The 26360-nt window shown below is 48.7% G+C and overlaps 1 protein-coding gene across 1 annotated transcript; it reads left to right on the top strand.

The window, feature by feature from the left end:
• The first annotated feature begins 3904 nt into the window (after positions 1 to 3904).
• LOC137658843 (uncharacterized) lies at positions 3905 to 4474 on the top strand. The gene has a single exon (XM_068393978.1). The coding sequence runs from the start codon at positions 3905 to 3907 to the stop codon at positions 4472 to 4474; it is 570 nt and encodes a 189-aa protein (XP_068250079.1).
• The last annotated feature ends 21886 nt before the right edge of the window (positions 4475 to 26360 follow it).

Below are 26360 nucleotides of genomic sequence, written 5' to 3'. Positions count from 1 at the left end.
ATTCAATTGGAAGTTTCTCGTTGCTGACGTCACAATGCCAATCCTCGGTGGGGATTTCCTCTCTCATTTCCACCTTCTGGTCGATGTCGCCCACCGACGATTGGTCAACACAGACTCGTACTTGTCGACACCTCTTCAACCCGCCCCCTCTAACCTCGGTCACCACATCAACGCACCCACGGATGCCTACGCCCACCTCCTCACGTCGTACCCGGAAGTTTTCCGTCCAGAACTTCGCCAAACGCCCACGGTTCCTGCCAAGCACGGTATTTATCACCATATCAAGACGACGGGACCCCCAGTCTTCGAAAAATTCAGACGTCTGGCACCGGAATGATTGGCAGCCGCCAAACAGACGTTCGCCGAAATGGAGGAAATGGGCCTTTGCCAATAGGCCTCCAGCCCATGGTCGTCACCCTTACACATCGTTCTGAAGAAAGACGGCTTCCTCCGTCCATGCGGGGATTACAGGCGCCTGAACATGCAAACAGAACCGGATCACTACCCCCTCCCAAACATTGCCGACGTGACCTCCTACCTGCACAAAGCGAAGGTTTTCTCTACGCTCGACCTCCTGAAGGGGTATTATCAGGTGCCTATGAACCCAGAAGACATCCCCAAGACTGCCATCACCACTCCGTTTGGTACATACACCTTCAATTACTCCTGTTTTGGCCTTCGTAATGCTGTGGCCACGTTTCAACGTCTCATGGATGGCATCTTAGGGGACCTCCCTTTCTGTGTATGTTATGTGGACGACATACTTGTGTTCTCCTCCTCAAAAGAGGAACACCTCCGTCACCTGCGCATCGTGCTCGACCGCCCGCAACAAAATGGCCTTGTAGTCCGGTACGACAAGTGTACCTTTGGCACCAACGAAGTGTCGTTCTTAGGGCACCGCATCACTCCTGAAGGAGTCCATCCCCTCCCTGAGAAGGTAGCAGCTATTCAGAACTTCCCCGCGCCCTCGACCGTCAAAGCTCTGCAGGAATTCTTGGGCATGATCAACTATTGTCACCGTTTTCTGCCAGCCATTGCCGCCGCTCTTGCTCCCCTCTACGCCTCCCTCAAGGGCAAGCCAAAGGACCTGAAGTGGGGTCCCCTTCAAGAAGCAGCCTTCTGCAATGCAAAGAAGGCCCTATCAACTACTGTGGCTCTCACTTTTCCTATCCCACATGTCCCTCTCTTTCTCTCCACCGATGCCAGCGACATCGCTATTGGTGTAGTACTCGAGCAGGTGGTCAACGGCTCGCCCTGCCCATTGGCCTTCTTCAGCAGAAAATTGTCCAAGGCAGAATCGGGTTATTCTACCTTCGATCGAGAATTGCTGGCAGTGCACTTGGCTGTCCGTCACTTTTGCCATTTCTTAGAAGGTACGCCCTTCGTCATTCGCACAGACCACATGCCTCTGGTGCACGCCTTCACTCGACAGTCTGACGCTTGGTCAGCCCGTCAACGCCGACATATCTCTGCCGTGGCTGAATACAATTGCACCCTTCAATACGTCCCTGGGAAAATGAATCCCGTTGCCGATGCCCTGTCAAGAAACACGTTGGCTGCCGTTCAACTGGGATTGGATTACAACGCCCTGGCTGAATCCCAACAACAGGATCCAGAGTATCAAGCATGTAGGACATCCTGCACGTCCCTCCGTTGGGAAGACTTCCCCCTAGAAGACTCCAACACCACCCTCCTCTGTGACGTCAGTACTGGTAGATCGCGACCTTGGATTCCTGCTCCCATGCGACGGCAGGTGTTTTTATTCACGGCCTTTCACATCCCTCGTGCCGTTCTACTGCACAGCTGCTGAAGGCAAAATTCATTTGGCACGGCATTTCTAAGGATGCTAAGGATTGGGTCCGCACCTGTACTTCTTGCCAAACTTCCAAAGTACATTGACACACGGATTCAGGAGTGGGCACCTTTCCTCAACCTCAGCGTCGTTTCGCACACATTCACTTCGACGTTGTAGGCCCCCTACCCACATCACAAGGACATCATTACCTGTTTACCGTCATCGACCACTCCACTCGTTGGCCTGAAGCCATTCCCATGGAAACTGCAACGTCCACCTCATGTACATCTGCCTTACTCTCTGGATCGATTTCAAGATTTGGTATCCCTGAGCATATTACTTCTGACAGGGGAACCACTTTCACCTCTCAATTGTGGACATCATTAGCGAATCTCCTGAGCATCACCCTACATCAGACAACGGCCTACAACCCCGCTGCCAATGGAATGGTTGAACGTTTTCATCGCACCCTCAAAGCAGCTTTGATGTCCCGCTGCAAGGATTCCAACTGGTTTACTCAGCTTCCCTGGGTCCTCCTGGGACTAAGGACCACTCCTAAAGACGCCCTCGACGTCTCGGTAGCTGAAATGGTGTATGGCGGCCCGTTGGTTGTCCCTGCCGAATTTTTTCCTTCTACAACCTCCTCCGACGATCTCCAGAGCATACGTCACGTCGTGGGAAAATTTACTCCGTGCCGCCAGACTTACAAGCCCCCAGCGAAGCATCACATACCAACGGACTTGCACTCTGCAACGCACGTCTTCCTGCGCAACGACACTAGTAAGCCACCGCTAACGCCCCCTTACACGGGCCCTTTCCTTGTGATCCGACGCAGTCCGAAAGCATTCCTACTAAACATTCGTGGCAAAGAAGACTGGGTCTCCATTGATCGTCTAAAACCTGCTTATCTTCTGCCAGATGACCTGCCTACAGTTCGCCTCTCTAGATCAGGGCGCCCTATTTAACATGTACAGTATGTCATTTTTAGGGGGGGAGCCATGTACCAACCGTGTGTCACACGATCGTACATAAATTATTTTGTATATATTATGCTTGTATCTGCGCTCTTCCCTCGCACTAAAAAGAACCTGAATAATCATGTCTCCGGTTTTCCTCTAACATTGTCTGTCTTGTGAACATGAAAAAGCCTGTTGCCTTGAGGTTTTCTATATAAAGGAGAGTGTTTCTATAATAAACAACTCAGTTGATTGCTTCCTGCCTTTGAGTCACAACCTTGCTCTCGGCCCGTCACACATAACTAAAAATGGTAAAATTACCCTCCTCCTCCAATGCTTTTTTCCTTATAGAGGTTAGTATACCATACAGTTGTGATCCCCAATGTATCAAGTGTATGTGTAGAGATTGTCTTAAAGCAAGCTGCATAAGTTTAAAAGAGGAAAAGGAATTGTCACTGATTAGTGAAGGGTTGACATATAATGAGACAAAAATGTTGAGTAGCAAGGGACCTGATATCTTGAACAGTTTAATAGGAGTTTTATTTAGGTTCAGACAAGACACCATAGCGCTGGCTAGAGATGTAGAAAAAATGTATCATACTGTCAAAAATTCTACATTAGATGAGCACACTCATAGGTTCGTATGGAGAGACTTAGATGGCAATCGACCAACTGATCATTATGTCCTTACTGCAACAACGTTTGGGGATAAACCTAGTGGCACGATAGCTACGTTGCATTGAGACGTGCAGTAGAAAGTTTGGAAGGGAACACCGGGAAATGCAAGATACGATTATCAATAATGCATATGTAGATGATGTGTTGTACTCCACTGATAGAGTTGGTAAGGCTTTCAGTCTGATATATAATACAGATAAGATACTTGCCTGTGGGGGTTTTTGGATGAAACAGTGGATTCTCAGTGGACATCATGAAAATTGTAATGTTAATGCGATAGATTCTGATTGTGAAAAAATCTCAGGATAGATTCTGATTGTGCAAAAATCTTAGGACTGAAATGCAACCCTAAAGAAGACTATTTTTCCTTTGTAGTAAAATTAACTTTTCACCAAGAGTAAGGAAAGTTAGGAGTGGTCCAAATTTAGAGCGAGATGAGATTCATGCCAAGTTTCCTAACGTGTTAACATGTACAATGATTTCAAGCCAAGTTGCCTCACTATATGACCTATTGGGATTTGCTGTACCTTTCATACTACAAGCTAAAATTTTGATGAGGTCCATGACTGCCACTAATACTAACAGCAGTAATTCTAGTGGTGGGGGAGTAAATTGGGATGAACCACTGGATTATTGTATGGTACATGAATGGAAGGCATTCTTTAAAAATTTGTTTGGATTGATAAAAGTGACTTTCAGGAGGCCTTTGAAACCATGTAACGCCATTGGTACACCCGGTTTAATAGTATTCGCGGATGGTAGCCAACTAGCATATGAAGCATGTGCATATTTTAAGTGGCAAACTGGCGAAGACAAATTTGAGGCAAAATTAATTGTAGCCAAGAATAAGATTGCACCTGTGAGACAGTTGACAATTCCTCAATTGGAATTGTGCGGCGCCCTCATCTCAGCTAGATTGAGAACTGCGATAATGAAAGAATTTAAATGGGAGTTTGAATCAGTATATCACATCACTGATTCATCGATTGTTAGATTACAAATTCAAAAGGAGTCTAATGGATTTAATACCTTTGTTGCCGTATGAATAGCTGAAATACAGATTAAAATGAATCCCCTTGAATAGCGGTGGACTAATACAACTCAGAATATCCCTCTGGGGTATTTTCCTACCCTGGAGGACTCTGTGCCTTTTCTGTCCTTGGTCAGAAAGAGCTTCTTAGACACTGTATGCTTCACTGTCGTCTTGGCTGGATTACACTGCTGAAGAGCTGGTGGTTTGTATGGCCTGGATGTCAAGGCCTTAAGGAGAAAAGAGTCCTGGTGAGACTTCCTCCATCTCTGCAGCCTGTTACACATCCTTCAGCTCAAATAAAGAGGATCCCAAGATAAGAGTTCCTGAGCCTAACGATCTTGGCATTAGGGACCTGTTGCTGGAACCTTTAAGACACTGCATCACAACATTTTGAGATGGTGTTTGACCATAAGTTCGAGACTTGGGGGGTAAGAAAATCGATGGCGTGAGTGCCCAAGAGGAGGAAGGTTCCATAGCCTTCCTGGTACTTTCTTTGGAAAAATTCTCGGCCCGTACCAGGATTCCCAGGATCCCCAACCAAAGATCAAGCCACGAAGTAGCCTACATGGCATACTTCAACACTTTCTCCTGATTGAGGAGCTCTGCTGCCGAGGAAGAGACCTGACGGTTGGAGTCTCTCTCTATAGAGACCCTCTTAGTTAGCTCTTCCAGAGAGTGGTGGAGTGGAAGAGCTAGAAGAAGCTTGTCCAAGACCTCGTAGTACCTCCTCTGCTGGATGCAAGGAGGTGAGAGGAGCTTTGCTGAAGAGCCAGAACAATGAGAGAAGTCAGAGAGCTATTGAACGATCTTAGCCTGGCACTCTCCAGCCTTTGGGACAAGGGCAAGGCTGCACTGGTCTTTGAGGGCTTCCGAGTGCCAAAGACACAATCTAGGACCATGTCTTTGCCCTCGGGGGGGGGGGGGGTAATCTCTGGGTTGGCGAACCCACTGATAACCCTGATGAAAGTCAGAACTTTCCAGAAGGCATGTTCTGACTCTTTCTGCTCCCCCTCTGAAATGACTGGAAGGCAAGTCTCCTTCATCCACCTGTGAGAGCTCATCTCGGGGAGGGTCATAGACATCCCTAGAGAGGTTGACGGTTCCTGTGGGTCTGGAGGTCCTAATATAAGACTTTGGAGGAGTCTTGGGGTCTTTCAACTCCATGCAGGGAAGAAGGGAGAACTCTAACATCGAAGGATTGTTAGTACTATCCTCCCTGGTTCCTACACCGGAGGTGGAGAGCTCTTTGCACGAGGGTAGTCTTCCTCCGAAGGTGGAAGGGAGGACGTCTGCCCCTCACGAGGTTCCCTCAGCAGAGGTGAGGCGGGAGCGCATCTGGGAGGAGTACTAGGGAGGACTGGCCTAGAAGGCCTCACAGGGGTCAGCTTGAGATGTGATAGCATCCAAGACTCCTCTTTTCCTCTTCAGGGGTGAAGCAGCCGAAGTTCTTTGCCGGGACCCTGCTGGTGCCTACGGATGTTGAGGGGCTAAAGAGGCCTCTGAAGAGTGTGATGAAAAGGCAGGTCTGAAGACTTGCACAACTGGCTCTGACCAAGGCACCAAACCGGGGCAGCTTACTGACGCTGGCACTGCCAGAGAGGTCCCCTGAAGGGAAGGGAACGAAGGTTCCCTTTGAGGAGACTCTTCCGGAGCTGGATGAGACCGTGGGTCGGCCTTTGAAGTCGGAATCTTCCTGATCTTGAACTCCCCTTTGGAGACCTTTCCCTTTTTCTGCGGCAGTTGCGCTGTAATGTGTTTGTGGGGAGGGGAATGGGGCGACAGAGACCTGTTGGATGAACACTTGCCTTTCCGTTCCTTCTTGTTCTCTTGATGGTGCGACTTCCTTGAAGTAGGAGAGTCTGGTTCTGCCTGTCGATGATGTCCGCTCTGCGCTAGTGGAGGTAAAGACGGCTTCCCTGATGGCGAGCGCTGGCGAGCTGCCGGGAGATGGCGAGATGATGAGTGCTGACACACAGGAGAGCACTGGCGAGCCGGAGAGCGCCGACACGTTGAAGAGCGCTGGCGAGCAGGAGAGCGCCAGTGCGTTGGAAAAGCTAGCGACCCAGAGAGTGCTGGCGTGCAGGAGAGCACTAATGAGCTGGGGAGTGCTGTTGCGCTGGTGAGCGTTGGCGTGATGGCGAGCAAGCAAACGCTGATGCACTGGAGAGCGTGGATGCATTGGCATGCTGGAGAACGCTGGTGCTCTGGAGAGCAATGAAGGGTTGGCGAGCGCTGACGTGCTGGTGAGCGATGGCATGTTCGTGAGCACTGGTGTGCTGGTGAGTTCTAGTGTGCATCAGGAGCACGATCTGGAAGTTTAGATGAAACCCAATTGCGCCGACAGTCAGGAGAGCATTGCGCAAGGACCTGGGGCGCTGGCAGAAGACGCGTTGGCTGACGATGAAGCGTAGGCGACAAGCAAGCGCGAGGATGGAGCGTAGTTGGACAATGCGCAGGTGACTGATGTGTGGTCACACGACATGCAGGCAGATGCAGAACTGGGCAGAAGATTGGCGCGTAGGAAGAACTGGAACAGGGATATGCCCTTTGGAAGGGCGAACATCCACTGTAGGGGATCGTGCACGATCCACAGGAGAGTCCAAGGCCGAAGGAGCAGGTGAAGGTCGAGGGAAAGAAGATGACATACTCGGGGACGAAGCTGAAGCTTACCTCTCCCCATCACCTTAAATGGGCTATGTCATATGAGAGATCATAAGTTCGCTGACTCATTTAGCCGCAGCCAACGCGAGTAGGAACACCGTCTTCCATGTTAGGCGGCTATCTGTTGCCTGGCGTAATAATTTGTCTGGAGGCTCTTTTTAGAAACCGAAGCACCTGAACCATGTTCAAAGAGGGAGTTCTCACTTCTGACAGAGGTCAGGTAAGTTTATAACTCTGTATGAGGAGGGAAAGTTTTAGCGTTGAGGATATATCCATTACTTTCAGTTTAAACTCAAGACTCGAGGCTAAGCAATTCCTCTTTACTGCCAAAACTGAGAGGCGCATTTCTTCTCGCAAATTACCTACACGAGGAACTCCACTATTGCTGGAATAGTGGCATCCAGTAGAGAGATACCCTTATCACGACACCAACCACAGAAGACGTTCCACTTCGCCTGGTAGACTGAAGCCGACAATTTCTGCAGATATCCAGACATCCTCTTTGCAACTTGTTAGGAAAATCCTCAATGAGCGAGGAGATGCTGGATAGTCTCCAGGTATGAAGACGTAGCGAAGCTACTGCTTTGTGAAATATGTTGACATGGGATTGTCTGAATAGATTGTGTCGTGGTGGAAGTTCTCTTGGAAGGTCCGTCATGAGCAGCAGGAGGTCTGGGAAACATTCTGCATGATGCCATAGCAGAGCTATGATGGTCATTGAAAGATTGACAGATGCTCTGGCCTTGTTGAGTATTCTTCTCATCAGACAGAAGGGTGGGAAGGCGTAAATGTCGATGTTGTCCCACTGTTGTTAGGAATGCATCTTGCCAGAGAGCCTTGGGGTCTGGGACTGGAGAGCAGTAAATCGGGAGCCTGAAGTTCAGGTCTGTCGCGAACAGGTCCACAGTCGGAGAACCTCACAAAGTAAGGACTTTGTTGGCTACTAGATCATCCAAAGACCACTTGGAACCCACTACAGTATATGAGTTGCTCTGCACAGATTCCTTTTGACGGGGATGAAGAGAGCTGAAAGTGAGCGAGAAGAATTCTGTCCATCTCAGTACTGTATCTCTACTGCCAGATGGGAAAGAGGCTGCAAAAAAGTACCTCCTGCCTTGTTGATGTAAGCCACTATCGTGGTGGCGTCGCTCATCACCACCACTGAATGACCCGCCAGGAACTGGTGGACCTCTTAAAGGGACAGGTATAAGACCTTCCCTTCAAGAAGATTTATGTGGAGGTACCTTTCAGACTCTGACCAAAGGCCTGAAGTTGTATGGTACAGCACGTTGGCCCCCACCCTTCTTTTGATGCGTTTGAAAACAGTATCAAATCTGGAGGAAGGATGAGAAGATCGACACCCTTCAGCAGATTCTCGTCTGCCAGCCACCATCTGAGGTCCATCATTTCCTCTGGTTCCATGGGGATCAGAGTGCCCAAGGGATCGAAGGCTTGATTCCAACTGGACTTTGGTTGCCACCGGAGGGATCGCAGGCCTGAGGCGACTGTTGGGAACTAGACAGGCCTGGGATGATAGGTGTCTGAAGAGGCATAGCCACCTCTGGGGTGGGAGTTTCTCTCGTCTGAGAAAAGGTCTTGGGGCCTTCCTCAGCCTCACTATCCTGTCATCTGATGGGAAGGCTTTGTGCAGTTTCGTGTCTACATTCATGCCCAGGTATACCAGTCTTTGAGTGGGCAACAGGGATGACTTCTGGAGGATTACCATGATCCCCCAGATCTTGGCAAAGCCTCAGAAGTTTGTCCCGGTGCTGAAGAAGGGTTGCCACCGAGTCTGCTAGGATCAGCCAGACGTCCAGATAACATAAGAGACGGATGCCGTGCCTGCGGGCCCAATATGACACAAGGGCGAACACTCTTCTGAAGACCTGAGGTGCTGTGGTAAGACCGAAGCACAGCACCTTGAACTGGTATATCTTGTTGTCAATGTTGAATCTTAGATACAGTACTTCCTTTAAGACAGATGGATTGGGATCTGTTGTTTTTCTCCACGGGTGGTCTTAGTATCTTTCAGGGCTCCTTAGGCACTGTTTTGTCTTTCACTGCCGTTTAACTGGTTGACGATTTGGATTGGCTGGGTTTCGGAGGAGCTGGTGGTCTGTATGGCTGAGATGTCAAGCCCCTATGGAGGGAGTCTTGGTGAGAATCCTCCACCTCTACGCAGCCTGCTTGACGTCTTTATGCTCAAAAGCAAGAAACCCTCGGAGTGGAGTTCTGGAACCTAGCGATCTCGACATTTGGGACCTGCTAATGGAATCTCTCGGCCAATGCATCCCTGCGCTTCAAAATGGTATTGGCCCACAAGTTCACCACCTAGTGGGCCAGAAACTCAAAGGTGCGGGTGCCCGAGAGAATGAAGGTCTCCATTGCCTTCCTGGTACTTTTCTTATCGGTCCATACCAAGATTCCTACAGATCCTAACCAAAGATCAAGCCCTGAAGTAGCCTGCATGGCGTACTTTGCGACATTTTCTTGGTTTAAGATCTCAGAGGCCTAACGCGACCTTACGAAAAGAAAGTCTCTCTAGGGAGACTCCCTTCATCACCTCATTTAGAGAGGTTGTGTTGAGCAAGGATCATCGAGAACCTCATAATACTCCTCTGATGGACACCTGGAGGTGGGAGGAGTTTGGAGGATGAGCCTGACCGGTAAGACCCAGAGAGATCAGCAAGTTGGGAGGCAACCTTACACAGAGCACTCTTCAACATCAGGGACCAGTGCAGAGCCGCACTGGACTTCGGAGGTCTCCGAGTGCCCAAGACACAGTCCAGGACCGTATCCTTGCCTTCTTGATGGGCCCTCTCCGGGTCTGACAACCCATTGCGGGACCTCATGCATTACAGAACCTGCCAAAGGATGTGTTCTGACTCCCTTTGGGCACCGACTGATATTGGGCTGGCAGCATTGTCATCATCATCTACTGCCGGGATCTCATCTCAGGGTGGCTCGAAGTCAATATTAGGTTGACTGACTATGCTCTTGACAGGGAAGAATCCTGGAAGAAGACTTTGGAGCTGCTTTGGAATCTTTTGACTCCCTCTCAGGGGGAGGGGGAGGTTATCAAATCTGTAGGTCTAGATGGAATAACCTTCTGGACCTTAGAGGAGAGAGGACTAGGAACCTCTACAGGTTCCGCAGCTGAAACGGAGCCCTCTCCAAGAGCTTCTTCCGTCGGTTGGGGAGAATCTGAGAATGACTCTTCCCTGTGAGTGGCTCCCAGGTGGGAAGGTGAAGCAGCGATAGGTAGAGAAGATAGCCGCAATGGACTTTGGAGGTCTCCGAGTGCCCAAAAGACAGTCCAGGACCGTATCCTTGCCTTCTTGATGGGCCCTCTCCGGGTCTGACAACCCATTGCGGGACCTCATGCATTACAGAACCTGCCAAAGGGTGTGTTCTGACTCCCTTTGGGCACCGACTGATATTGGGCTGGCAGCATTGTCATCATCATCTACTGCCGGGATCTCATCTCAGGTTGGCTCGAAGTCAATATTAGGTTGACTGACTATGCTCCTGACAGGGAAGAATCCTGGAAGAAGACTTTGGAGCTGCTTTGGAATCTTTTGACTCCCTCTCAGGGGGGGGGGGAGGTTTTCAAAACTGTAGGTCTAGATGGAATAACCTTCTGGACCTTAGAGGAGAGAGGACTAGGAACCTCTACAGGTTCCGCAGCTGAAACGGAGCCCTCTCCAAGAGCTTCTTCCGTCGGTTGGGGAGAATCTGAGAATGACTCTTCCCTGTGAGTGGCTCCCAGGTGGGAAGGTGAAGCAGCGATAGGTAGAGAAGATAGCCTATCAGGAACAACTTCTATCCTTGAAGCTCTGACCAGAGTCAGCTTTACCCTATATGATGGTAAATGGTCAGGAACTCCTCTCTTCCTCTTCAGGTGAGATGCAGCCGCAGTCCGCTGCCTTAAATCTGACAAAACGATTGAATCCCCCAGGGAAACACCGGGAGCTTCCGTACGGCGAGAAGATAGGATACATTACTAGGCCTGAAGGCTTGAGTTACGGCCCTGACCAAGGCTCTGAACCACGACTGTTTGCCGATGGATGCGCTTTCCTAAAGCTTCCCTGAAAGGAACGAGGTCGAGGGGTCTTTCCAAGGAGTGTTCGTCCCCGACGAGGAAGACTTTGGAAGTCAATGTTAGTTCCTTCTTTGGTGCCGGCAGTTCCAGAATTCTGAAAAGCTGTGACTTGCCCTCTTCTTTCTTCCACGGCGGTCGTGCTGTTATGCATTTGCGAGGAGGGGTATGGGACGACGTAGAATCATCAGAGGGAACCTTACCCATACTTGAATTAAGAACCAAGGTTCTTGTCAGAGGAAACCTGGAAAGGGTCTTACCCTTGTGGGTAATCTGCTGCTGTGAGGTTGACATTGGCTAACGATCCTCACTTGGCTGAAGGTGGCTACTCATCTTTGTAGTTATACGTTGGGTGGTTGATGAATGCAGACGTGTTGACGAACACTGAAGAATCGCCGCATCCCGACGCATTGAAGAGCCTGGCGATCGCTAATGAGCAGGCGAGCGTTGACGCGTTGTCGATCATCGACTCAAAATTGCAACTGTCCGATGAGAGGACGAATGGTGAGCCGATGATCGACATGATGGCGATTGACGAACCGTCGGGGAACAACACCAGGGTGATTGGGGTTTACACGAAGCCGTGAAAACGTTCTGCTGAACAGACAGCGAAAATTGATCTGTAATACGGCAAGTCGGTGAGCCACATGCAGGCGATTTACGAGCAGCAAGTCTATGTGTAGAGGCCTGACGAGTAGGCAAACACTGAGCAGGAGCTAGACGCGTCGATGAATGCTGGTGAGCAGGCAACCAATGAACACTAGGAAGAACCCAACGCTGACGAGCAGGCCACTCACGAGCTGTCGGCTGAGCAGGCCACTCACGAGCTGTCGGCTGAGCAGGCCACTCACGAGCTGTCGGCTGAGCAGGCCACTCACGAGCTGTCGGCTGAGCAGGCCACTCACGAGCTGTCGGCTGAGCAGGCCACTCACGAGCTGTCGGCTGAGCAGGCCACTCACGAGCTGTCGGCTGAGCAGGCCACTCACGAGCTGCGGGGTGATGAGAGGCAGAACGATGAACCTGAACTGGACGAGCGGGTGAATGCTCAGCAGGAGCCTGACGAGACGAAAAACACTGCACAGGAACTCAGTGAGCAGGTGAACGATGTGCAGAAGGTCAACAAACAGTTGCTGGATGCTCAGAAGGATTAATATGTCCTTTAGAAGCTGGCACATCCTCAGGAGGGGATCGTGAACGATCCCTTGCAGGAGAGATATGAATCAAAGTTCGTAGGCAAGAAGACAAGTCTGTTGAAGCATGCGACAGTTGGGAACCAGAAGAGGCATGACGGGCAGGTTCCTCCACAGAGGAAAACTGCGGAGAAGATCACAAGGGACGTCTCTTCGCCGAAGGTGAAGCAGCACCCCGAAGGTGGACGAGCACGGCGAGGCCTCCCACCACAATGACGATGTCTCACTGCAACCAGAGGTTCAGCAAGCCAAGGAGTCTCTATGAGTGCCCTTTCCAGCAAACGAGAAAGGGGAACACTCGCAGGAGAGACGTCTTGGACTTTACCCACACCCCTCCCCCGAAGGATGTTCGTCAGAGGGAGAAGCACAGTCCTCAGTGGCGGCGGCGGCGGAAGCAGAAAAAGCAGCAAGAGTGTCCTGATAGGGCAACAGATGAAGCCTACGATACCACCCCGTCAACCAAGGTCAAAAGGTCGACCTCCGAAGCAGACGATCGTTGCAGTTCAGCACCCCGGTGAAGGAACTACAACAGAGCCTCCTTGAAGGGAGGGCTGGGTAAACCAAGAGACAGACAAACCTGTAATAAGGGAGAATGAGACACCGCCTCCCTCGGGAGGAAAGCCGGAGCGACCACACTAGGGGAGGCAGCAGCGTCTCTCGAGGACCGACGTTGACCAGGACTTAAGTGGCCTACGCTACTACTTGACGGTTCCCCGGAGGAAACCGTTTGAGTAGGAGCTTTGGAGGAAGGTCCGGAAACAGGAGAAGCAGCCTTGGGAATCTCCTACAGTCCTTCGAAGGAGAACTATCCCACTTGGACTTCTTTTTCCGCCGACGGCCATACCTTCCCCACTGGGAGGCCGACCACTCCCAGCACAACAATAAATTTATCAGATTTGTCGCAGTACTGTCCCCTGGAGAGCAGACAAAGGCAGTGAGGATCGGTTTCCACCTCCAACATGAATTTACCAAAGGTGAGGATCAGTTACCACTCCGACATGAATTTACCACAGGTGCGGCCCTCAAGACCAGAGCAGGAACAACTCCACATGCGCACACACACACACACCGAGAGAAAAAGTCAAAAACAGATTAATGGCAGTCCAAAATAACGGAGAGGAAGAAGAGCGGCAACAACTGTTCATCAAATGAACCAAAAGCAAAGTAAAGCACAGTCACAGGTGTGTGAGTGAGCTACCCCCCTACAACCGGTTAACTAACAGAATGGGTAGCTAACCCTTGCTAAATTCTAATGGATCATCCTGTTAGCTTCGCCGAAAATAAAACCCCTATAAATAGCATTGGTTTGTATTCCAGTTACAGAATAAATATCAATACACCTTACAGCCAAATCAAAAGCGAGTTTCTAGCTGATTAAAGGGTAGGCAGGGCTTACCCATCAGTAGCTATAATTATAAGCAGCCATTTGTATTCATGTAGGAACTAATGTAACTAAGGCAACGTAAACTGAAGACATGCATATTAGGCTATAGTATTTGTGCTAAATACATCACAGTATTAACAGACTGTTGTGGTTAGATGTCACAAGATTAAAAATAGGTATATAATCTTATTTTCTATGACAACTGTGGTTACCAAGGTGTTCAATTATATGAGAAATAAAGGGATATACAGTATAGTAATAAGTAAATATTTACAATTTTATAGCTTCCATTACTGTAACTCCATGTATTTTGGTTTCATTATAGAACAGGGCAATATTAGTTACAACATTGAAACTCGCATAATTGAATAGATCTTTGTAAACAGACTACTGTATTTTTAATCCCATATACTACTAGCAGAAACCTCTATTAACCAAGTTACAGATTTTAATAAAATTTCCCCTTTTGTTCCTTTTTGTCATCATAGCACATGACACAGGAGCCTCCTGCCACATGGTAATTCAGAATAACACTGATAGGTGGTAATTCTGTCCTAAGTTACTTGTTCAAATAATAAATGCCGCAACGTTTTATATACTAAACCTATGTGTTATTTGTTTTCACTATTGGAATACTGTATATATTATAATTATAGCTCTTAGTTTATTTGGTATATATATGATACTTTAATTTCTAGCCAAATACATGAACCATATATTCTTCCTACACACTATGTAATTTTATGTAGTACTGAACATGATTATTGGGACAAACCACCTGTTTATGAGTTTTGGACTGATATAAAGACAACTATGGGGATCCCAGTGGGAAACGGGTTTTATTGGGTTGCGAAATGGCTGAAGAATAAAATATCATAATTATCTATGATTCACTTCACGTACTTGAACTTCTGATAGTATGCTCGCAAAATTAATACTACATCACTGCTCCTAAGCTCTGGCAAGTGGTACATATTGAGCTGTGCTTGCAAGCCTTGTGGGTCATTATTTCGGGGATATATTTTCAAACTTCTAATGGAATTTGCTCTGCCGTGGCTCGGTGCACTTGAAAAATTAATATTACATCACTGCCCCATGTTCTGGCAAGCGATACATGTTGAGCTGCTCTCATAAGCCTGTTAGGTCATTATTTAGGGGAAATTATTCACTTTCACATGAGCAATAAGAGCTATACACTGAATGTAGAGCGTTTTCATCATAATCAAATGCTGACATAGATGAAAATTACAATAAATTTCAAAACAAGAGTGTACTTCCCTCTTGGAAACTTCTTTAGGCTATGTGATGGTGGTGAAGCTGAAACTCAAGGGAGTGGGAAAGAAAATGGTTGTTGGAGGACAACATCAAGAAACTTTTGCATAAACATTTGGAAGCTCATAATTGGTTAAAAATAACCAAGTAACGATTACGTCTTACAAAAAAGCGAATGCAAGTAGCTCATGCACAGTAACTCGCCATCAGTCTCCCAAATGAAAATATATGAAGTTAAGAATGAGAATGACTTCACATTTCAATCGACCGATACATAAGTTATTACAGTATGCCCCCGACCCCAATAAAGAGAGAAATTTGCCAGTAATTCTATACAATACCACCACCACTAATAATTGATTTTTTTCCTGATTAATTACTTAGTGCTTTATCTAAAACTGACTTTTTTTTTAGGATGAACAGTATTTTTACCATATTTGTTAAACTTACCAATCTTGGGGGACACCCAGTGGGAAACCAGGGTTTTTGGGTGGGGAATGAATTAAAGCATTAGTTTTAACATACGAATAATGGCACATGTAGAATCAGCAATAAACAAGGCCACTTACTAACCAAAACAAATCACCTAACCTAACCTAGTAGCCGTATCTTTACCTAGCGAAGAGGTCTGCCCCCCTGCAAACCCCCTCTTACTCAGCCATATTGAATATAAGACAGCTTAAAACCCTTTGTTTACTTACTTAGATTGGAGGGTAAAGGTGAGCTGCACCTTTCCGACTCGATACCCAATGCAGAATACCCTCACGAATGAATGAACACCAATCATTTATAGTTTTAATTCATTTTCAACAAATTCATAACTAAATCTAACACCAATATAATCATATACAAGTAACAAATTACATTCTATATCTAAATGAGACTTTTCAAACCTAGGTTCCCTTGAAAATGGATTTGTAAAAACTACACCTTTTTCATTTTCAATACAACATGCATCTGTTCCATTGAAATTTTTTTTGTTAATATCAAGTCGACACTTAGACACACACGTGGGGCAAATAGTGTCTTTTTCCCTTTTAATAACACCATGATCTTTGTAGTACTGTACTTTATTATTCTTTCGATGTTACCACAATAATGCATAACAAAATATTTACTATTTAAATAACAATTGAGACAAGAACTTGGGAGAAAATCCACAAAAATTGGGGTCAAAGTAGATGGTAAACGTGAAACCTCACCAAAAGTTGAAGGTTCAATTGGCTCTCAAAAGACTAAACAAAAATCAGCGGTGGAAATCGTTTGAAAAGTGTTAGTTTCCTAGTAAAACTGTCACCTGATTGGGTATTCAAGTCACTTGATTCTAGATTTGTTAAAATGCTAGTCCCAAGTAAAATGTAGATAATCATCATTGGTTAAAAACTATGACATTTGGACGACGTCTTCCTACGCAGAATACATTTGATGATGTAATAATGGCATAATATAACAAATTTGGAAATAATTTGTATTTTTCCTAACATACAAACCTGGAGCTATTTATAGGGTATTACTACTTTGGGCAATGCTGAAAACTTGCCAAGACAATTTTAGTGAGGGATAACTATCCCCAACCGCTAGTTAGCGGAAGGGGGGTGGGGTAGACCGGCTACTCCGCTCACTAACACCTGTCGGTTGAGTAACCACTTTTGCTCCTGTGGGTTATGTCTTTCAGGTAATGGGCTGTGAAGGTCGTTTGGCGCTTCCACACGCCCGCTTGCATTACCTGTGCCACAGAAAAATTCTTCTTGAACGCCAGAGACGTTGCAATGCCTCAGACGTCATGAGCTCTGGGTCGGTTGGACAGAGGATGGTCTGGATTGTGACCGTATTCAATTACTTTTCTTATCCAAGAGGAAATAGTATTCCTCGTGATCCTCCTCTTGACCTTCCCCGTCCTAACAAAAATGTTATTTTCCTTAGTAAAATAAATTTTTGAATATACTTACCCGATGATCATGTAGCTGCAACTCTGTTGCCCGACAGAAAAAACCTACGGTCGGGATACGCCAGCGATCGCTATACAGGTGGGGGTGTACAACAACAGCGCCATCTGTCGAGTAGGTACTCAGGTACTTCTTGTCAACAAGAACCAATTTTCTCCTCGGTCCACTGGGTCTCTATGGGGAGGAAGGGAGGGTCCTTAAATTCATGATCATCGGGTAAGTATATTCAAAAATTTATTTTACTAAGGAAAATAACATTTTTCAATATTAATCTTACCCAATGATCATGTAGCTGATTCACACCCAGGGGGGTGGGTGGAGACCAGCATACATGTTAACATTAGAAGCTAAGTATCCCGTATTTCATTTTAGCAGTTATTCAAAATAACAAACATAAAATAAATAAGTACCTGGTAAGGAAGTCGACTTGAACCATTACTCTGCCTTTTTAAGTACGTCTTCCTTACTGAGCCTCGCGATCCTCTTAGGATGCTGAGCAACTCCTAGGTGCTGAAGTATGAAGGGCTGCAACCCATACTAAAGGACCTCATCACAACCTCTAATCTAGGCGCTTCTCAAGAAAGAATTTGACCACCCGCCAAATCAACCAGGATGCGAAAGGCTTCTTAGCCTTCCGTACAACCCAAAAACAACAATAAAAAGCATTTCAAGAGAAAGATTAAAAAAGGTTATGGGATTATGGGAATGTAGTGGTTGAGCCCTCACCTACTACTGCACTCGCTGCTACGAATGGTCCCAGGGTGTAGCAGTTCTCGTAAAGAGACTGGACATCTTTAAGGTAAAATGATGCGAACACTGACTTGCTTCTCCAATAGGTTGCATCCATTACACTCTGCAGAGAACGGTTCTGTTTGAAGGCCACTGAAGTAGCGACAGCTCTAACTTCATGTGTCCTTACCTTCAGCAAAGCATGGTCTTCCTCATTCAGATGAGAATGGGCTTCTCTAATCAAAAGTCTGATGTAATAAGAAACTGCGTTCTTCGACATCGGTAAAGAAGGTTTCTTAATAGAACACTATAAAGCTTCTGATTGTCCTCGTAATGGCTTTGTACGTCTTAAATAGTACTTAAGAGCTCTTAGTGGGCATAGTACTCTCTCTTGTTCGTTTCCAACCAAACTGGACAGGCTTGGAATCTCGAACGATTTGGGCCAAGGACGAGAAGGGAGCTCGTTTTTAGCTAAAAAACCAAGCTGTAAGGAACATGTAGCCGTTTCAGATGTAAAACCTATGTTCCTGCTGAAGGCGTGTATCTCACTGACTCTTTTAGCTGTTGCCAAGCAAACGAGGAAAAGAGTCTTCAAAGTGAGATCTTTAAAAGAGGCTGATTGAAGCGGTTCGAACCTTGCTGACATCAGGAACCTTAAAACCACGTCTAAGTTCCAACCTGGTGTGGCTAACCGACGCTCCTTTGAGGTCTCAAAAGACTTAAGGAGGTCCTGTAGATCTTTGTTGGTGGAAAGATCTAAGCCTCTGTGGCGGAAGACTGCTGCCAACATGCTTCTGTAACCTTTGATCGTAGGAGCTGATAGGGATCTTACATTCCTTAGGTGTAAAAGGAAGTCAGCTATCTGCGTTACAGAGGTACTGGTTGAGGAAACTGAATTCGCCTTGCACCAGCTTCGGAAGACTTCCCATTTTGACTGGTAGACCTTGAGAGTGGATGTCCTCCTTGCTCTGGCAATCGCTCTGGCTGCCTCCTTCGAAAAGCCTCTAGCTCTTGAGAGTCTTTCGATAGTCTGAAGGCAGTCAGACGAAGAGCGTGGAGGCTTGGGTGTACCTTCTTTACGTGCGGCTGACGCAGAAGGTCCACTCTTAGAGGAAGAGTCCTGGGAACGTCTACTAGCCATTGCAGTACCTCGGTGAACCATTCTCTCGCGGGCCAGAGGGGAGCAACCAACGTCAACCGTGTCCCTTCGTGAGAGGCGAACTTCTGCAGTACCTTGTTGACAATCTTGAACGGGGGGAACGCATACAGGTCTAGATGGGACCAATCCAGAAGAAAGGCATCTACGTGAACTGCTGCTGGGTCCGGAATCGGTGAGCAATAATTTGGGAGCCTCTTGGTCATCGAGGTAGCGAACAGATCTATGGTGGGCTGACCCCACAGGGCCCATAGTCTGCTGCAAACATTCTTGTGAAGGGTCCACTCTGTAGGGATGACCTGACCCTTCCGGCTGAGGCGGTCTGCCATGACATTCATGTCGCCTTGAATGAACCTCGTTACAAGCGATATCTTTCGATCTCTTGACCAGGTGAGGAGGTCCCTTGCGATCTCGAACAACTTCCTCGAATGAGTCCCTCCTTGCTTGGAGATGTACGCCAAGGCAGTAGTGTTGTCGGAGTTCACCTCCACTACCTTGCCTAGAAGGAGGGACTTGAAGCTTCTCAAGGCCAGATGAACTGCCAGTAGCTCCTTGCAGTTGATGTGAAGTGCTCTTTGATCCGGATTCCACGTGCCCGAGCATTCCCGTCCGTCCAGTGTCGCACCCCAGCCCGTGTCCGATGCGTCCGAGAAGAGAAGGTGGTCGGGGGTCTGAACAGCCAGTGGTAGACCTTCCTTGAGAAGAATGCTGTTCTTCCACCAAGTCAGTGCAGACTTCATCTCTTCGGATATAGGAACTGAGACCGCTTCTAGCGTCATGTCCTTTCTCCAGTGAGCAGCTAGATGAAACTGAAGGGGTCGGAGGTGGAGTCTCCCTAACACGATGAACTGGGCCAGCGATGAAAGCGTCCCTGTTAGACTCATCCACTGTCTGACTGAACATCGGTTCCTTTTCAGCATGCTCTGGATGCATTCTTGGGCTTGACTGATTCTGGGGGCCGACGGAAAAGCCCGAAAAGCTCGACTCTGAATCTCCATACCTAGATAGACTATAGTCTGGGATGGGACGAGTTGGGACTTTTCTATATTGACCAGGAGACCCAATTCCTTGGTCAGATCCATAGTCCATTTGAGATTCTCCAGACAGCGACGACTTGACGGAGCTCTTAAAAGCCAGTCGTCCAAATAGAGGGAGGCTCTGATGTCTGCTAAATGCAGGAATTTGGCAATATTCCTCATCAGTTTGGTAAACACTAGAGGTGCCGTGCTTAGGCCAAAGCACAGGGCTTGGAACTGGTAAACGACCTTTCCAAAGACGAACCTTAGGAAAGGTTGGGAGTCTGGATGGACGGGGACGTGAAAGTACGCGTCCTTTAGGTCCAACGAGACCATCCAGTCTTCCTTCCTGACCGATGCTAGCACCGACTTCGTCGTCTCCATGGTGAACGTCTGCTTGGTGACAAAAGCATTTAGAGCACTGACGTCCAGCACCGGTCTCCACCCTCCTGTCTTCTTCGCTACCAAGAAGAGACGGTTGTAGAAGCCCGGGGATTGATGGTCCCGGACTATGACTACCGCTCCCTTTTGTAGCAAGAGAGACACCTCTTGCTGTAAAGCTAGCCTCTTGTCCTCCTCTTTGTACCTGGGAGAGAGGTCGATGGGAGTAGTTGCTAGAGGGGGCTTGCGCAAGAATGGAATCCTGTACCCCTCTCTGAGCAACTTCACAGACTGTGCGTCTGCACCCCTGTTCTCCCAGGCCTGCCAGTAGTTCTTGAGCCTGGCTCCCACTGCTGTCTGGAGAGGTTGGCAGTCAGACTCTGCCTTTTGAGGACTTGGAACCCTTCTTCTTTTTGCCACGTTGACTGTCGGCACGGGTACCTCCTCTGCTGGAGGTTCTGCCACGAAAGGGCGGAATGAACCTAGACGCTGGTGTGTCCATCCTAGGTCTAGGCACGGAAGGTAAAGCTGTGACTTTATGTGCGGATGACGCCACCAGGTCATGGGTATCCTTCTGGATCAACGAGGCGGCAATCCCCTTGATCAGCTCTTCCGGAAAGAGACACTTGGAAAGCGGAGCAAACATCAACTCCGACTTCTGACATGGTGTGATCCCCGCAGACAAGAAGGAGCAAAGGTGATCTCGCTTCTTAAGAACTCCAGACACGTACGAAGCCGCAAGCTCGCCAGACCCATCCCGAATGGCTTTGTCCATGCATGACATGATGAGCATGGCAGAGTCCTTATCCGAAGGGGAGGTCTTTCTGCTTAACGCTCCCAAACACCAGTCCAGGAAGTTGAAGATCTCAAACGCACGAAAAACTCCCTTCAAAAGATGGTCCATGTCCGAAAAGGTCCAGCAAATCTTGGAGCGTCTCATCGCCAGCCTGCGGGGAGAGTCTACCAGACTTGAGAAGTCGCCCTGGGCAGAGGCAGGAACTCCCAAGCCGGGGTCTTCTCCCGTGGCATACCAGACGCTAGATTTGGAAGCAAGCTTGGTCGGTGGAAAGATGAAGGATGTCTTCCCAAGTTGCTTCTTGGACTGCAACCACTCTCCCAGTACCCTTAAAGCTCTCTTGGATGAGCGCGCGAGTACGAGCTTCGTAAAGGCAGGAGCTGCTGACTGCATGCCTAAAGCGAACTCAGAGGGAGGTGAGCGCGGGGTTGCAGACACAAACTGGTCCGGATACAACTCCTTAAACAGGGCAAGGACTTTCCTAAAGTCTAAGGAGGGAGGCGTAGTCTTGGGTTCCTCTATGTCGGAGTGTTGATCGTCCAAATGCGCAGCTTCGTCGTCATCAGAGACTCCTTCATCCGAATGCTGAGGAGGAAGCGGCAAAGGAGGAGAAGAAAGCTGAACGGCTGAATCCGGCAGCACGGGTGCATGCGTAGCTGCACTGGATCCAACATCATGCCGCTGCTGGTCAGTCTGAGAGCTGGCAACAACAAAAGCGGAGTGATGGTGCGTGGTGGGGACTGCCGTGGGTTGCGGAGACTGCCGCATTGCGTCAAAACACGGCAGCTTGACAGCACCTTCCCACTGCTGATGCGGTAGCTCACGCATGTCAACGGAGGGTGCCGCACGTCGGCTAACGTCAACATGCGTCTGGCAGGGTCGACTGCGCATCGGTGGTGGAGCTCTCACAGCCGGAGTGTGGGAGCAGGCAGCCGCAGTGTCTGCTGAGCGCACAACCGTGGCAGGTTGTAGGTTAACAGGTGAAGTGTCAACCTTCTCAGCACGATACTCCTGCATGAAGGAAGCAAGCTGAGTCTGCATAGACTGCAGCATAGACCACTTAGGGTCTACAGTGGTTGGTGCGGCAACAGACGGAGTGATTGCCTGCTGCGGAACCACTCTACCTCTCTTGGGAGGTGTGCAGTCTTCGGAAGACTGCGGCGAGTCCGAACTGACCCAGTGGCTACACCTGGGCCGTTGGACTCGCTCGGAAGGGACCTTGCGCTTGAGAGGTCGTGAGACCTTGGTCCAGCGTTTCTGCCGCGAAACTTCTTCCACAGACGAGGAATGAATGGGCTCACTCGTCTGTTTGTGGATGGGACGATCTCTGCAAGATACGTCCGCAACCACTGAGGGTACATCTGTACGCTGATCAAGGCCTGTCGAACCCTTTGGTCCTTCGACATTGCTTCTCCCCTGGGCTTGGGAGCTTGCAAGAGGTCCCGGACTGGGAGGACGACTGGCACGAACAGATGCACCCTCATGCGTAACACTGACACTGACACTTTTCACCGCACTTGCACTCACTACACTTCCCACTGCACTTTTCTCTTTCAACTCTTTGACATCGGCCAAGAGTTGATTGCGGTCATTAGCTAATGACTCCACTCTGTCACCAAGAGCATGAATGGCACGCATCATGTCCGCCATCGAGGGTTGAGAGCTAGTAGAAGGGTCGGGAGTCACCACTACAGGGGAAGGAATAGGTTGAGGGGCATGGGGAGAGGAAAAATCAAAAGAGCGAGACGAACTCCTCCTGATCCTATCCTTCTCTAGCCTACGTGCATTCTTAAGGAATTCATTAAAATCGAATTCCGAAAGCCCAGCGCATTCCTCACATCGATCTTCCAATTGACAGGATTTACCCCTACAATTGGAACAAACGGTGTGAGGATCTATAGAGGCCTTCGAAAGACGCCTAGAACAGTCCCTAGCGCTACACTGCCTGTACTTGGGGACTTGAGTATGGTCAGACATCTTGAATTAGCCAAGGGGGGAATCCAAAATCTATCCAAGTCATCAACAATTAATCCAAAACTAATCAAAAAAGCTTGATAAGGTAATGATAATAACTCCTGTACAGCGAAAGCTAATATCTAGAGAGAATACATCACCAAAAAGCGTGAAATCAACTCCAGAAACAACACCGTATCAAGTAGGTCTTGCCAGTGGCACGACAGAGAAAAAATTGGTTCTTGTTGACAAGAAGTACCTGAGTACCTACTCGACAGATGGCGCTGTTGTTGTACACCCCCACCTGTATAGCGATCGCTGGCGTATCCCGACCGTAGGTTTTTTCTGTCGGGCAACAGAGTTGCAGCTACATGATCATCGGGTAAGATTAATATTGAAAAAGTGCTTGTACACGGGGGCGAGCTTTTGTTGTTCTTTTTAAGTAACACCTTAAGACTCCTTACTGGACAAAGTAACAGTTGGTCTGGATCTTCGGTTACAGAACAAAGACTCTCTATCCAAAATGGGCCGAAACTGGAGTCCGGCACACCTGGATTTTGAGTCTTAGCTACGAACTTAGGGACGTAGTTGAGGATTACTTCCCCACATCTCCTAAAGTGGGAGACATCAGCAGATAGACCATGAAGTTCACAGACTCTCTTGGCCGAAGCAGAGCGAGCAGGAACACCGTCTTCCACGTGAGGTGGTGATCGGAGGCCTGGCGTAATGGTTCATGGGGGAAGCCCTTCAGGGACTTGGGGAAACGAACCACGTTCCAAGGGGGAGGTCCTAGCTCTGCCCGAGGACAAGTAAGCTCGTAACTACGTATGAGCAAAGAAAGTTCCAATGAGGAGAAAATGTCGACTCCTTTCAGTCTAAAGGCGAGACTCGAGGCTGAGCGGTAGCCTTTGACTGCCGAGACAGAGAGAAGCATTTCTTCCCGAAGGTATACAAGAAACAGAGGCATCGAGGGGAGATATACCCCTTCCACGACACCAACCACAGAAAACTGACCACTTTGCCTGGTAGACTACCTCTGTAGATCTCTTGAGGTGTCCAGCGATTCTTTTCGCAACCAGTTGCGAAAAGCCTCTATGTGTGAGGAGTTGCTGGATAGTCTCCAGGCGTGAAGTCGAAGTGAAGCTACGGCTGTGTGGAAGATGTTGGCATGTGGTTGTTTGAGGAGATCGTGTTGTGGGGGGAGCTCCCTCGGGATCTCCGTGAGGAGATGCAGAAGGTCTGGGAACCATTTTGCGTGATGCCATAGCGGAGCTATGAGGGTCATTTGCAAGTAGTTGGTTGCTCGTACCTGGTTGAGGACTTTTCTCATCAGACAGAACGGGGGAAACGCGTAAGTGTCCAGGTTTATCCACCTCTATTGGAAAGCATCTTGCCAAAGAGGTTGGTGATCCGGGACTGGGGAGCAGTGCAACGGGAGCCTGAAATTCTGGGCCGTTGCGAACAGATCCACAGTCGGGGAACCCCACAAAGTCAGGACTTTGTTGGCTATCAAAGGATTCAAAGACCACTCGGTGCCAACTATCTGAGTCGCTCTGCTCAGCTTGTCCGCTAGCACATTCCGCTCGCCCGGAATGAAGCGAGCTGGTAGTTACAGAGTTGTTTACCGCCCATCTGAGTATCTCTACTGCCAGATGGCACAGCTGCTGCAAAAAGGTACCGCCCTGTTTGCTCAGATAATCTACTACTGTGGTGTTGTCGCTCATCAACACCACAGAGTGCCCCGCCAGGACCTGGTGGAACTCTTTGAGGGCCAGAAAGGCTGCCCTCATCTCAAAGAGATATATGTGTTGGTACCTTTCTGATTCGGATCATTGGCCGGAGATGTAATGGTGCAACACGTGAGCCTCCCACCCTTCTTTCAATGCATCCGAAAAGAGCATCAATTCCGGGGGAGAGACGAGAAGATCGACCCCTTCGCAGAGGCTTAGCTCCGCCAACCACCACCTGAGGTCCGACTGATCCTCTAGTCATATGCGGACTAAGTGATCCCAGAAATCGGTGTGCTAGTTCCACTGAGTATTTCAGTCGCCACTGGAGGGATCTCATCCTGAGGCGACTGTTGGGGACCAGTTGGGTCAGGGAAGAGAGGTGGCCGAGAAGGCAAAGCCAATACTGTGCCGGGAGCTCTTCCCGACTGAGGAAGACCTGTGCTGTTTCCCTCAGTCTCTGGATCCTTTCGTCTGATGGGAACGCTTCGTGGCTTAGGGTGTCTAATCGCATGCCTAGGTATACCAGTTCTTGAGAGGGGAGCAGATGAGACTTCTCGAGGTTTACCACGATCCCCAGATCCTAGCAAAACCTTAGAAGCTCGTCTCGGTGGCGGAGAAAGGCCGCCTCCGAGTCTGCCAGAATCAGCCAGTCGTCCAAGTATCTTAGGAGACTGATGCCGACTCCGTGAGCCCAAGATAATACTAGGATGAATACTCTCGTGAATACCTGGGGTGCTGTGGAAAGACCGAAACACAGTACCCAGAACTGGTAATGCTTCCGATTGAACATGAATCTCAGATACTTCCTGGAAGACGGGTGATTTGGGATCTGGAAGTATGCGTCCTTTAGATCTAGACTGCACATGAAGTCCTGTTGTTTTATCGCTTGTCTGACAGCGTCGGCCATCTCCATCCTGAAAGGTGTCTGTTCGACAAACCTGTTCAGGGCTGAGAGGTCGATGACTGGTCTCCAGCCTCCAGACGCCTTTTTCACAAGAAAGAGTCGACTGTGAAAGCCTGGGGACCCGTCGAGGACCTCCTGGAGAGAGTTCTTCTCCAACATGGACTGGACTTCTGCCCTGAGGGCAAACTCCTGTGCGGATCCCTTCGCACAGGAGTTCGATGGAATCGGCACTCGAGTCAGTGGAGGGAGAGAGTGTGAACGGGATGCGATACCCTGAACGAATCACCTCGACCGTCCAGGGTTCGGCCCCGTGGTGAAGCCACCTCTGCCAGCGGCTTTGCAGGCATCCCCCCACACATGGACAAATGGGAGGATTGCCTGGCCTATTGGGATCGGCCTCGGCCATATCCCCTCTTTCCCTTTCCTCCATGAAAGGACTTCTTGTTGCAAAAGGCCTACTTTGCATCCTTTTGACCCTATTGTTTTGGGTCTAGCCCTTATCGATTGCGGTTTTTGCCGTGATTTCCGCTGTGACTGAGAGGAATAAGGCCTGGCTGTTAAGACCTTTTGGATGAGGAAGTCCTGGCTGGACTTCCTCCACCTCTCTGCCACCCGTTCAACATCCTTGGGGTGGAACAAGGAATTGCCCTCGAAAGGCGCATTTCTCAGTCTCGCTACTTC

Source organism: Palaemon carinicauda, chromosome 1, assembly GCF_036898095.1.
Source record: "Palaemon carinicauda isolate YSFRI2023 chromosome 1, ASM3689809v2, whole genome shotgun sequence".
NCBI classification, from domain to species: domain Eukaryota; kingdom Metazoa; phylum Arthropoda; class Malacostraca; order Decapoda; family Palaemonidae; genus Palaemon; species Palaemon carinicauda.
Note: the sequence above shows the minus strand (reverse complement) of the source record. Positions and strands in the feature narration are given on the sequence as shown.

Coding starts and splice junctions, on each gene's coding strand:
- LOC137658843 (XM_068393978.1), top strand. CDS start 3,905: ATGATTTCAAGCCAAGTTGCCTCACTATATGACCTATTGGGATTTGCT.